Raw genomic sequence first — 13,137 nt, forward strand, 5'->3', positions numbered from 1 at the left:
ACCTGAGGGATAAGTGTAGATTATAGAATGCTCCGGACATGAACAGTCTTTGTCCCCCAAAAGTTGAATGACCACCTTTGTGTGTAAATTGTATGGAACACTATCTTCCACATTCACTTGATTGCCCAATATTTTTTATTATTATTTTTTTTATTTTAGGTAAATACGAGATTTTAAATTGACTGACCGCCTTTGATATACTGAGGCAAGGAAAAAATAAGAATGCCTGCAACCAGATATCACCCTGCTTACCCCAACTTTTTCACCCCTCTTGTGGTTCCTGCAGAACTATCTTTACAACCCTGCCAAAGAAGCATCTTCATCCTCCAACATATACCAGAGTCAATGTTCCCTCTTGGGACCCCTCTCCCCAGAATTTCACAGATCAGAAGCCAGACACCAGCCAGTGGCTGAAGGAGCCATGGCTGCCCTCTCGTCTTCCATTCTAAACACACAGGGGATAAGTCCTCACAAGAATCTCGACTTTCATACATTACAAAAGAGGAGGAGGAGGAGGAGAATGGTAGTCCTGGAGGTGCCAGGTCCCCCCACACTGTTGGATTCTGAACCAATGTTCATATATGGTGTTCCACCCCCTCAGGTGGAGGATGACCTGTCCTTTCGGCTTCTTCAGACCTAACCAGGACTTCGTTAATATGATGGTCCTATGTTACTGCAGTGGATATTACAGTCACCTGATGGAACTAAAACAGCTAATTTACTTTTGTTCTGCGATATGTGGTGTTCTCCAAAAAGCTCAGTTCACTTATGAACATTTCTCAATGCTTTGTGGTTACTGTACATTGTCAGAACCATACTGGCCCCATGCGAGTATCTGGAGCGGTTCTGTTTGTTGGTTCACACAGGTATCTTCAGTGAGAGAATTATGTTCCATAAGATGTTGTAACCAATAGCAGTGCAATTACAAATGAACATTTGTAACATTTATGTACCTCCCACCAGAGCACTTGCTTATCTTGAGATGTCCACCTTAATACCACTTTGTCCAGCAGGGGCCTTCTGATAGACCGGCTTCTTTCCGATCTTGAACTGTCTCTCCTCAATGATGGTACTAGTATTCACTTCAGTGCCACCCATGGCACCTTTTTGGCTATCAATCTTCAAGTCTCTTCTCTCAGTCTTGTAGCTTCACTACAATGGTCACTCCATGATGATCTTTACAACAGTGGATACTTTTCAGTGATCCTGTCACATCCTTGTCACTGCCAGACCGACCATTTACCATGTTGGGCTCTTCCAATGAGCCACCTGGCAGTTGTACATCCCTGCTATTACCTTAGTCTCTCTTATTGTTGCTCCAATAAGGTTATGGAGGCATCTCCAGTATGATCACCCACACCACTCTGGAACTCCTTTCCCCTTCTAGACATCCCCCTCCCCCTGTTTCATCAGCTGGTACCCTGCTAGACCAAAGACATTGCAACAGATGTTCAAGATCATCAAAGGACCCTGTGATGTCTCACGTAACGTCCTTTTCAGACCACCACCCTCACTTTTAAGCAACGTCATGCTATGGTTCGCTACTCAATTAAACACAGTAAAAAGGAATGCTTTTTCATTCAGAATGTTTGTGTTGTAATAATGACAATATAAGTAAAAGGGTAGATTGCTACTCACTGTAAAGATGACACAAGTTGCAAGCAGGCACGACAAAACAATACATTTAGCTTTCAGCCAAAGCCGTCTTTAGAAAGGGAAACACAAACACATCCATAACACAAGCAAGGACACCTCACGCACACATGACTACTATCTCTGGCAGCTAGGAATGGACTGCAACAGTCACATTGAACAAAAGCAGCAATCTGGAGAGGGTAGGGAAAGGAGAGGCATATTAGGGTGAAGTTGGGAGGAGAGAAGACTGCTGTCTGGTGGAGCGTGCAGGGACTAGATGGAGGCGTGGCAAGACTGCCAGGTGCAGCATCTGGAGGCTTTGGGACAGGGAGTTTGGGGAGGGGGGGGAGCAGAAAAGAAAGCGAGTGTATTGGCAGAGGGCAGTACACATTTACGTACCCCACCCTCATTTCAGGTTCATGACATATTAAAATTATTTCAAGTATGGGAAATGCCAGGAGCTGTGAAGGTAAAAGAAAATTTACGAACAGGTGTGGTACCAGTGTGTTAAGACTCCGTAATCTCGGATGTTCTTCCAGATATGGTGAAATACACTACTGGTCATTAAAATTGCGACACCATGAAGATGACATGCTACAGATGCGAAATTTAACTGACAGGAAGATGATGCTGTGATATGCAAATGATTAGCTTTTCAGAGCATTCACACAAGGTTGGCGCCGGTAGTGACACCTACAGTGTGCTGACATGAGGAAAGTTACCAACCGATTTCTCATACACAAATAGCAGTTGACCGGCGTTGCCTGGTGAAACGTTGTTGTGATGCCCTTGTGTAAGGAGGTGAAATGCGTACCATCACGTTTCCAACTTTGATAAAGGTCGGATTGTAGCCTATTGCGATTGCGGTTTATCGTATCGTGACATAGCTGCTCACATTGGTCAAGATCCAATGACTGTTAGCAGAGTATGGAATTGGTGGGTTCAGGAGGTTAATACGGAACGCCATGCTGGATCCCAACGGCCTCGTATCACTAGCAGTCGAGATGACAGGCATCTTATCCGCATGCTGTAACAGGTCGTGCAGCCACGTTTTAATCCCTGAGTCAACAGATGGGGACGTTTGCAAGCCAACAACCATCTGCACAAACAGTTCGATGGCATTTGCAGCAGCATGGACTATCAGCTCGGAGACCATGGCTGCAGTTAACTTTGACGCTGCATCACAGACAGGAGCGCCTGCGATGGTTTACTCAATGAAGAACCTGGGTGCACGAATGGCAAAATGTCATTTTTTCGGATGAACCCGGGTTCTGTTTACAGCATCATGGTGGTCACATTCATGTTTGGCGACATCACGGTGAACGCACATTTGAAGCATGTATTCGTCATCGCCATACTGGCATATCACCCGGCGTGATGGTATGGGGTGCCACTGGTTACATGTCTCGGTTACCTCTTATTCGCATTGACAGCACTTTGAACAGTGGACGTTACATTTCAGATATGTTACGACCCGTGGCTCTACCCTTCATTCGATCCCTGTGAAACCCTATATTTCAGACGGATAATGCACGACCGCATGTTGCAGGTCCTGTACGGGCCTTTCTGGATACGGGAAATGTTTGACTGCTGCCCTGGCCAGCACATTCTCCAGATCTCTCACTAATAGAAAACGTCTGGTCAATGGTGGCCAAGCAACTGGCTCGTCACAATATGCCAGTCACCACTCTTGATGAACTGTGGTATCGTGTTGAAGCTGCATGGGCAGCTATACCTGTACACGCCATCCAAGCTCTGTTTGACTCAATGCCCAAGCATATCAAGGCCGTTATTATGGCCAGAGGTGGTTGTTCTGGGTACTGATTTCTCAGGATCTATGCACTCAAATTGCGTGAAAATGTAATCACATGTTAGTTCTAGTATAATATATTTGTCCAATGAATAACCGTTTATCATCTGCATTTCTTCTTGGTGTAGCAATTTTAATGGCCAGTAGTGTACATTGCAGGCTGTATTGCATTTAAATACCAAAACACTGATAAATGAGTGGGTATTTCCAGCAGCAAAAAGTGAAGCTAGAGAGCCTATGCAGACTGAAAATCAGTTGTATGTCATGAAGGTCTTTACTGTCCAATGCTAGTATAGAAAAACAAAGTGTTCTACTTTGAAACAGAATTTGCTGCTTTTTATGGAAATGGAGTGTGCAAACAAACAAAAGATTGTTGTCAAATATCTGTACTCTACTTTGAAACAAAAGTTTCCTGAGGTTCAGGGCATACTGATTGCTATTTATGTAAGAACAAAAACATTTATAAGGACTGGATATCTGAATGAAGAAGCTAATGTGCCACAACAAGTAAGTAGCTAGTGACTGAATCTTCACCTCATGAACAACGATAGATATCTGGAAGAAGCTACATTACCATCTGCTTATTCATCAAATGAGTGCTTTATTTTTCTTCTTCATGATCGTTTATTTAATCCTAAGGTGTAATTATCTGTCATGCTACTTGTTATGATTTTTCCAACTTTGTATTGGATGTAACCAAAAACAAAATGCATAAGTAATACACTACAGCATCTGTAATGTGAAGCATTTGCTGTAAAATCACAATGTTACATGTCATTGCTGTGACATCAGGGAGCTTCAGCCAATAGCAAGTGTTTCTGCTGGAATGGCCTGCCCTGCATCTACATTGACACATACCTTCCATGCAATTTAGAACACGCCTCAAGGCCCTTTGCCAGGATTCCCTCCAGACCTCCATAGTATATGCTCCCCTGAGCCATTAATGGAGCCGTATGTTTTATTAAACAGACCCTCGACTGTGTATTAATTTGTGATGACTCATTGAGCAGTTTCCAGGCTGTTAATGTGTTACATGTGTCACTCTGTGATACTTGCTATTATTCACAACTTTCTCTCTGACCTAAGTGGTAGTGTCTGCTCAGTTGTCTTTCTCTCTGTTGCAAGTCATGTGGGTATCCCAGGGAATGAGCTCAGTGCTGATTTGGAGATTGAAATCATTAATTGCCCAACGTTTCATTTGACGATCCCAGGTACAGTTTCTGGTTGCAAATAAGACCTCTCCAGATGTTTAAGATGCAGTAAAATTGGTGCATGGTACTCCTCCTCCGATTCCTCCCAGAAAGAATCCACCTACCTATGTTGCCTCTGTATCAGTCATACACTTAAATCTAGTTTTGTTTTATGTTATGAGCCATCCCTCCATTGTGGTTGTGTTACCGACAGTAGCTCACATCCTGTTGGAATGACCTTTCCTTCTGGCTCTCCATGCTGAGCATGGTGTTTCAGATTCTTTGCCTCTAATGTTCTGTGTAAAAGTGTCTTATGCTCTCAGATAAAACTTTTAAACTTTATGAATGCATGGTGTCTGTTCTTTTGGACATGTTCAAAAGAACAAACAACATGCTGAATCCGCAACAGTGATAAATATTATGTAAACTGAAGGTCAAGGGGGGAGAACCTTCTGACTTTTACTGTTAAGAATCTCATGGCTAGAAGGTATTCTGTACTCTGTAACTGTCTTTGCACTTAATTGAATTGGTGGGGGTCAAATTTGGGTGGGGTTTCTGTCACTATAAATGAGCCCTGTGAGACTCCTTGTCTGCTCTGACCCATGTATCAGCCCAGCCTACATACTTTTACTTCTCCTTAAATTACTCTGGCATAAATATTGTGTTCAATGCCTCAGTATACTTGTGACATAACTGTTCTGCGACACTGAACCTATGAGTGAATTTAATACAAAAATTTACTCATATCATATGGTGTGGGCAGACTATAATATCAAGATAAGAGATTGAGAAATTTACAGAGGCACACACTTAGTCTTTTTCATTTGCTTGATTTGCAAGTGGAACAAGAAAAGGGGAAGGGCAATTAATGTGGAAAAGTACATTGCTCCAAGTACTGTTAAGTGATTTGCAGAATACTTATGTAAATGTAGGTCCCAGTCCCATGTGCTTCCTTGAAGTTATTTGTAGAAAATGCCACAGTTATATTCTTCATACCTTTGAAACAGAATTTGCTGTTTTTTTTTATGAAAATGGAGTGTGAAAACAAACAAAAAATTGTTGCCAAATACCTGTGCTCTAGTTTGAAACAAAAGTTTCCTGAGGTTCAGGACATAGTTATTGCTCTTTATGTGAGAACAAAAACATTTATAAGGAGTAGATATCTTCATCTCATCTCATTGTGGAGTTACAAGGGTCTTGCTGCAGAAGTTTGACTGATTAAACAGAAATTTCTGCACTATTCAGCAAGTTTCATTTTCAGTAAACTTCAGGCAGAACTGAAAAAAAATTGAGTGATAAAACCCATGTATTTAACAATAAGTTGAAAGGTTTCATTGTGGCACACTACTCCTTTCCTGTAAAGAAGTCTGTCATAGTAGTTAAGAACTTTTCTCTGTAATTTGTTTTTTATCTTTATAGATATACACTCTCATAATTTTTTCATGTTTTCTTCTTCACTTGATTTGGGTCTTCTGTGGACCACATAAATAACTATTTTTTATTTAACTTTTGGGTTTTTGGGTTTTCCAGTAATTTTTCATTCAGTCACAGTGCTATTATTTCCAAACTTCTGATCACTTTGCGCACTCTCTCTCTCTCTCTTTCTCAGTATTTTTCTTCACCTTTATCTATCTTTTTTCCAAGTTTTTTGTTTCTAGTGTATTATTCAAATGTAGACATTCGGCTGCATATGAACATTTGGCTTTATTTTTGTAACATAGTGCTGTAAATGTGTGCTACGGGAGACAATATCTTTTTGTTTGTATCTTTATTCAACTGAAAAGTCGTTTCCATCTTCCTTGCTCTAAGCTTGTTAGCTTCCACACGACAGTAGTTCTTCCGTGCTACCTCAATAAGATATTTAATTTGTTGATTCCCCTAATTTTTCTGTTATCTGTGTTTTATATTTTTCATGACATATTTGAAGGCCTGGTTTTCCTGAAATTCTTTTAAAATGTTGATTTTTTTTTCTTGTTGCAGTTACTACATTTGTTGACAGTATTGCAAGTTTGTTGGCAAAACTAAACACCAAACTCTTTAAGATTCTTGTCTTTCCAGCCCAGTTGCACTTAGTCCCTTATCCCTTCTTGGATCACCTTTTCAAGAGCACTGTTAACAAAATGGGGGATAGAACATTTCCTTATCTAAAGCTTCTTCGTACATTGAAAGATTCAGATACCTCCTTCTACAATTTAATTTTACATTTTGTGTGCACTAGTATTTGCCAAATTATGTTTCTTGTTTTGTCATCCACACCAAACGTTTCCGAAATTTGAAATAGAAATGCTCTATCAATAGTCACATGCTTTTTTGAAGTCAACAAACAGTGATATAGGGCCTCCATCTTGCTGTTCTGTCTTGGATTAGGGGCTTAAGACTAGGGATCTGCTCCAAACACGACCTCTCCTTCCAAAGTACACCCTGATACTTCTCAATCTTGTTGTCTACCTGCTTCTCTAGCATATTAAGTACTGCTGTAAAAAGGATCTTATATGAAACAGGTAATAGTGATATTCCTCTGTAGTTCTTGGCATTCATTTTTCTCCTTAATTGTGTAAAGAATGAAGTAATGCATGCTTCCAAACCTTTGGAATTTCTTCTGGTTTTTGTGTTTTCTTACTTTATTTATTTAGTTTATAAATTTTCTAATATTATTCTGTGTACTGTGTCCATGGCCTAGTAGTTTGGTTTACAAGGTGCCACAGAATCTTATAGGTAAGTAAATAAATACTATCAGTCTTAGGGTTTTGACCCATTAGTGTAGCAGCCATGTATGATTAGCAAGTTAATGAAACAAAGCTCTGTGTATCATTGTAGCACATTTGATGTATGTGAAACATATTTGTATTTTCTGAGTGTGAATTTTTTAATGTTTCAGTCTGCAAAAGTTGTTTGGTGAAGCATCTAGAAGAAAATAACACATGTCCAACATGCAATATAGTAATTCACCAGTCTCATCCACTGCAGTATATCAGCTTTGATCGAACGATGCAAGACATTGTGTACAAACTCGTACCAAATTTACAAGATAGTAAGTGTAATCATGCTTAAACATACATGGATTTATTGCAAGTAATATTTATTGGTTCTGGTAAATGTATAAACCAGAAGCTCAGTATTGGTAAAACTAAATTGCAGTGATTTTAAACTGGGTTATAGATCTTAATACTATACTGATTTACACCTTGATCACACAATCTTAATATTCTTTATCAGGATCTCTCTACTGTTGCATTTACATTATTCAAACATAATGTAAATATATTATGGCCCTTACCTTTGAAATACTTTGTTTCTCAGAACACTGAAGAAACTGAAAGGTAATGCATGATATTCCAACAAGTTCTCAGTATTTTTAGTAGTATGTTAAATTCATCAAAAAGATACTGTATCCCCCCGCCCCCCCCAGATAGTTCACGTTCACGTGACGCAACTTGTTGTGCATCATTATGTCAGTTACATGCCACTCAGGATGCACATTGGACATGTGACATTGATTTTGATGTAGTTCACACATAGTGACAATTATTTTGCTTTTATGATGTTTATTAAATGTGACATAAAAGAAACACAATCAATCAACAGAAATAGCATTTTCTATATGCCAATTTTTCAAAAGAGTGTCACAATGGGAAATCAGTATCCCTGTGTGAATCATGACTAAGTAATGCCAGGAGAGAGAACAGCTGGCTCATGTAAACTGAGACAGAGATTCTCTCTCTCTCTCTCTCTCTCTCTCTCTCTCTCTCTCTCTCTCTCTCTCTCTCTCTTGCTTGTTCATGAAGAGAATCCCTCATATATTTGTATTAGCCATGTTTTTGAAATCACTGATCAAGACTCCTGGGAACTCATAATTAAATCCCTGTGAAATTCATGTTGTTGTTATGGTCTTCAGTCCTGAGACTGGTTTGATGCAGCTCTCCATGCTACTCTATCCTGTGCAAGCTTCTTCATCTCCCAGTACCTACTGCAACCTACATCCTTCTGAATCTGCTTAGTGTATTCATCTCTTGGTCTCCCCCTACGATTTTTACCCTCCACGCTGCCCTCCAATACTAAATTGGTGATCCCTTGATGCCTCAGAACATGTCCTACCAACCGATCCCTTCTTCTGGTCAAGTTGTGCCACAAACTTCTCTTCTCCCCAATCCTATTTAATACTTCCTCATTAGTTATGTGATCTACCCATCTAATCTTCAGCATTCTTCTGTAGCACCACATTTCGAAAGCTTCTATTCTCTTCTTGTCCAAACTATTTACCGTCCATGTTTCACTTCCATACATGGCTACACTCCATACAAATACTTTCAGAAATGACTTCCTGACACTTAAATCTATACTCGATGTTAACAAATTTCTCTTCTTCAGAAACGCTTTCCTTGCCATTGCAAGTCTACATTTTATACCCTCTCTACTTCGACCATCATCAGTTATTTTGCTCCCCAAATAGCAAAACTCCTTTACTACTTTAAGTGTCTCATTTCCTAATCTAATACCCTCAACATCACCCGAATTAATTCGACTACATTCCATTACCCTCGTTTTGCTTTTGTTGATGTTCATCTTATATCCTCCCTTCAAGACACCATCCAGTCCATTCAACTGCTCTTCCAAGTCCTTTGCTGTCTCTGACAGAATTACAATGTCATCGGCGAACCTCAACGTTTTTATTTTTTCTCCATGGATTTTAATACCTACTCCGAATTTTTCTTTTGTTTCCTTTACTGCTTGCTCAATATACAGATTGAATAACATCGGGGAGAGGCTACAACCCTGTCTCACTCCCTTCCCAACCACTGCTTCCCTTTCATGTCCCTCGACTCTTATAACTGCCATCTGGTTTCTGCACAAATTGTAAATAGCCTTTCGCTCCCTGTATTTTACCCCTGCCACCTTTAGAATTTGAAAGAGAGTATTCCAGTCAACATTGTCAAAAGCTTTCTCTAAGTCTACAAATGCTAGAAACGTAGGTTTGCCTTTCCTTAATCTTTCTTCTAAGATAAGTCGTAAAGTCAGTATTGCCTCACGTGTTCCAACATTTCTACGGAATCCAAACTGATCTTCCCCGAGGTCGGCTTCTACCAGTTTTTCCATTCGTCTGTAAAGAATTCGTGTTAGTATTTTGCAGCTGTGGCTTATTAAACTGATTGTTCGGTAATTTTCACATCTGTCAACACCTGCTTTCTTTGGGATTGGAATTATTATATTCTTCTTGAAGTCTGAGGGTATTTCGCCTGTTTCATACATCTTGCTCACCAGATGGTAGAGTTTTGTCAGGACTGGCTCTCCCAAGGCCGTCAGTAGTTCCAATGGAATGTTGTCTACTCCGGGGGCCTTGTTTCGACTCAGGTCTTTCAGTGCTCTGTCAAACTCTTCACGCAGTATCGTATCTCCCATTTCGTCTTCATCTACATCCTCTTCCATTTCCATAATATTGTCCTCAAGTTCATCGCCCTTGTATAGACCCTCTATATACTCCTTCCACCTTTCTGCTTTCCCTTCTTTGCTTAGAACTGGATTTCCATCTGAGCTCTTGATGTTCATACAAGTCGTTCTCTTATCTCCAAAGGTCTCTTTAATTTTCCTGTAGGCAGTATCTATCTTACCCCTAGTGAGATAAGCCTCTACATCCTTACATTTGTCCTCTAGCCATCCCTGCTTAGCCATTTTGCACTTCCTGTCGATCTCATTTTTGAGACGTTTGTATTCCTTTTTGCCTGCTTCACTTACTGCATTTTTATATTTTCTCCTTTCATCAATTAAATTCAATATTTCTTCTGTTACCCAAGGATTTCTACTAGCCCTCGTCTTTTTACCTACTTGATCCTCTGCTGCCTTCACTACTTCATCCCTCAAAGCTACCCATTCTTCTTCTACTGTATTTCTTTCCCCCATTCTTGTCAATTGTTCCCTTATGCTCTCCCTGAAACTCTGTACAACCTCTGGTTCTTTCAGTTTATCCAGGTCCCATCTCCTTAAATTCCCACCTTTTTGCAGTTTCTTCAGTTTTAATCTACAGGTCATAACCAATAGATTGTGGTCAGAGTCCACATCTGCCCCTGGAAATGTCTTACAGTTTAAAACCTGGTTCCTAAATCTCTGTCTTACCATTATATAATCTATCTGATACCTTTTAGTATCTCCAGGGTTCTTCCATGTATACAACCTTCTATCATGATTCTTAAACCAAGTGTTAGCTATGATTAAGTTATGATCTGTGCAAAATTCTACCAGGCGGCTCCCTCTTTCATTTCTTAGCCCCAATCCATATTCACCTACTACGTTTCCTTCTCTCCCTTTTCCTACACTCGAATTCCAGTCACCCATGACTATTAAATTAAATGTGAAATTCATAGTGAAAGGAATCTTTATTTTATTATTTGGTATGAAGAATACTGGCCACATAACTGAGAGAACAAATTGGTAAAGTGTAGTTCCCATTATATTGTGCTGATGTCAAGAGTGCAATAGTTGGTGGAAATAAGAAAGCATCTATTTCAAATGAGATATCCACAGGCTTCTGAAACATAGCAGAGAGTGGTAATCGAAGGGATCTGGGGAGGAAAGTGCTAACCTTCAGTTTAGGAAGGATTAGTATGATCACAGTATCTGCTGTGTTTCCAAATTCAGCACATCAAGTAACTGTTAGTTCCTCTGTACTGCTAGAAAGCACTGTCTGCTATATCAATTTTTAGCCTTTTCATCTTTATTTTCTTCTCTTTGAATATAACCAGATGCTTTTGTGAGTTAGCACTTTCTTCTGCCACATCTGTCAGTTCTCAAAATTACAGAACAATGTTGACAGCTATCAGGAATATCGTCAATATTGCCCAGGCATTAATGGCATCATCATGTATATGTATCTCAACTCCAATTGCTGCACAAGTTTTTAATCTGGTGGTGGATCTGTCTTTAATATCATCCATGAACAAAACAAAAATACATTCTGTCATTGTTCTATTTCTCTTTACCATGGACTTTATAAGGCAAAGAGCTAGGGTTTTTACAGCGTCAATTCTGTACTTAGGAAATCTGTACTTAGGAAATCAAAGGAAATGCTTGCAGAAAATACCTGCCATGTAAACAATGGAGTCAGTTTATCTACACACTGAAATGACCAAGATCAAGTCCTTTTAATCTATCCTGTAGACCACACCCATAATTATTCACACAAGAACTTTGGAACAACTTGACCAAAAAATTTGAGTATATCGAGGGCATTTCGACAGCCAGGCAGTCCAAATCATCAGGTTTAAATATATCATGTTACTTAAGACAATTGATAACAAGAACTTAGTTATTGCAGTGTTGGTTTCAAAAAAACTATGTGACTGTACTTGCTGTGAAGGACGTTGGTGAACACCAAAAACTTTGATCTCAGTGGAATTACACTCAAGAATATTAACTCAGGAGTTAAACCTTTCACTAATACTGTTTGATTGCGTGTTGGAAAAAGTCATGGGAGAACGAAAACAAGAAGTGGCAACCAGGCATCAAAGTTGATAGAAGCATAAAACTCACCTTCCTGCTTCACTTGCTTCTACTATTGACAAGTAATAGGGAAGAAGATTGACACACACACAAAAAAAAAAAAAAAAAGAAAAAAAAAAAAAACTAGAAAATTTAGTAGCAAAATGGGTCTAAAAGTTTTATTTGGAAAGGCAGATTAAGTAGTGCATAAGCTTAGGGAGTGATCACCTCAGCAGTTTAGTCTCATAAGACCTTACCACAAATTTCCAATAAATAAATAAATAAATTCGGCAGTAGTACGCATCTGTCAAACCTGGAACGTCGTAGCCAGAGTTATGAAACATGAGAATATCTTCCTACAACATAGTCTGGAGAAGCTATGCCATTTCATAACTGGACTGTATTAAAAATATTTAGTTACGCCTAATTTAAACCTTTCTATAACAGCAACAGAATGCTGGTTTCAAGGGGGCTTTATGCATCCTACAGGAATCTAATCAATCACTGTAAAGCTGTTTTCTTAAAACACTTACCGGGAAAAGGGCAGAGTCATATGTCAGCTATGAGTCACTTACCATCAAGTGTTTGTAGAAAACTTAGGGAAGTCAGCGTCTCCTGGGGGAAATGTCAGAAGTATTGCAAATGATGAGAACATTTTCACTTGCTGCCCATTATACTGTGCTCAAGACTAAATGATGACAATAACTTTAAATAAATGTCATTATGCATATCAAATATAGGAATACTAAAATAGTGAAATCGACACCTAGACAATGATTTTCCCATCACACATGAATAAATCTTCAATAGAAAACAACTGAAAATTAAACATTGTTGTTATTACATTGGATGTACTGATTAATTTCCTGTATTATAGCTACTGTGTGTTGCCTTCTTTACCTGTATGGGTGGAACAGAACGCCACCAGTAAACTTTTATAGGTTATTCAGGGGTACCTTCTGAATATTTTTGTAGAATGAACTGACAGCCTATTGACTTTTTATAGAGGTATTGCATTTCGTGCCCCAATTA

At 39.3% G+C, this 13,137-nt stretch overlaps 1 protein-coding gene across 1 annotated transcript in view; it reads left to right on the top strand.

Moving 5' to 3' along the window:
* The window catches only part of LOC126187925 (polycomb group RING finger protein 3), a 46,168-nt gene that overhangs the window by 11,601 nt on the left and 21,430 nt on the right, over positions 1 to 13,137 (top strand). The window contains exon 3 of the mRNA XM_049929287.1: positions 7,514 to 7,666. Within this exon, the coding sequence (XP_049785244.1) occupies positions 7,514 to 7,666 (153 nt within the window). The remainder of the gene's footprint in view (positions 1 to 7,513; positions 7,667 to 13,137) is intronic.

This window comes from Schistocerca cancellata, chromosome 5 (assembly GCF_023864275.1).
Source record: "Schistocerca cancellata isolate TAMUIC-IGC-003103 chromosome 5, iqSchCanc2.1, whole genome shotgun sequence".
Lineage (NCBI taxonomy): Eukaryota > Metazoa > Arthropoda > Insecta > Orthoptera > Acrididae > Schistocerca > Schistocerca cancellata.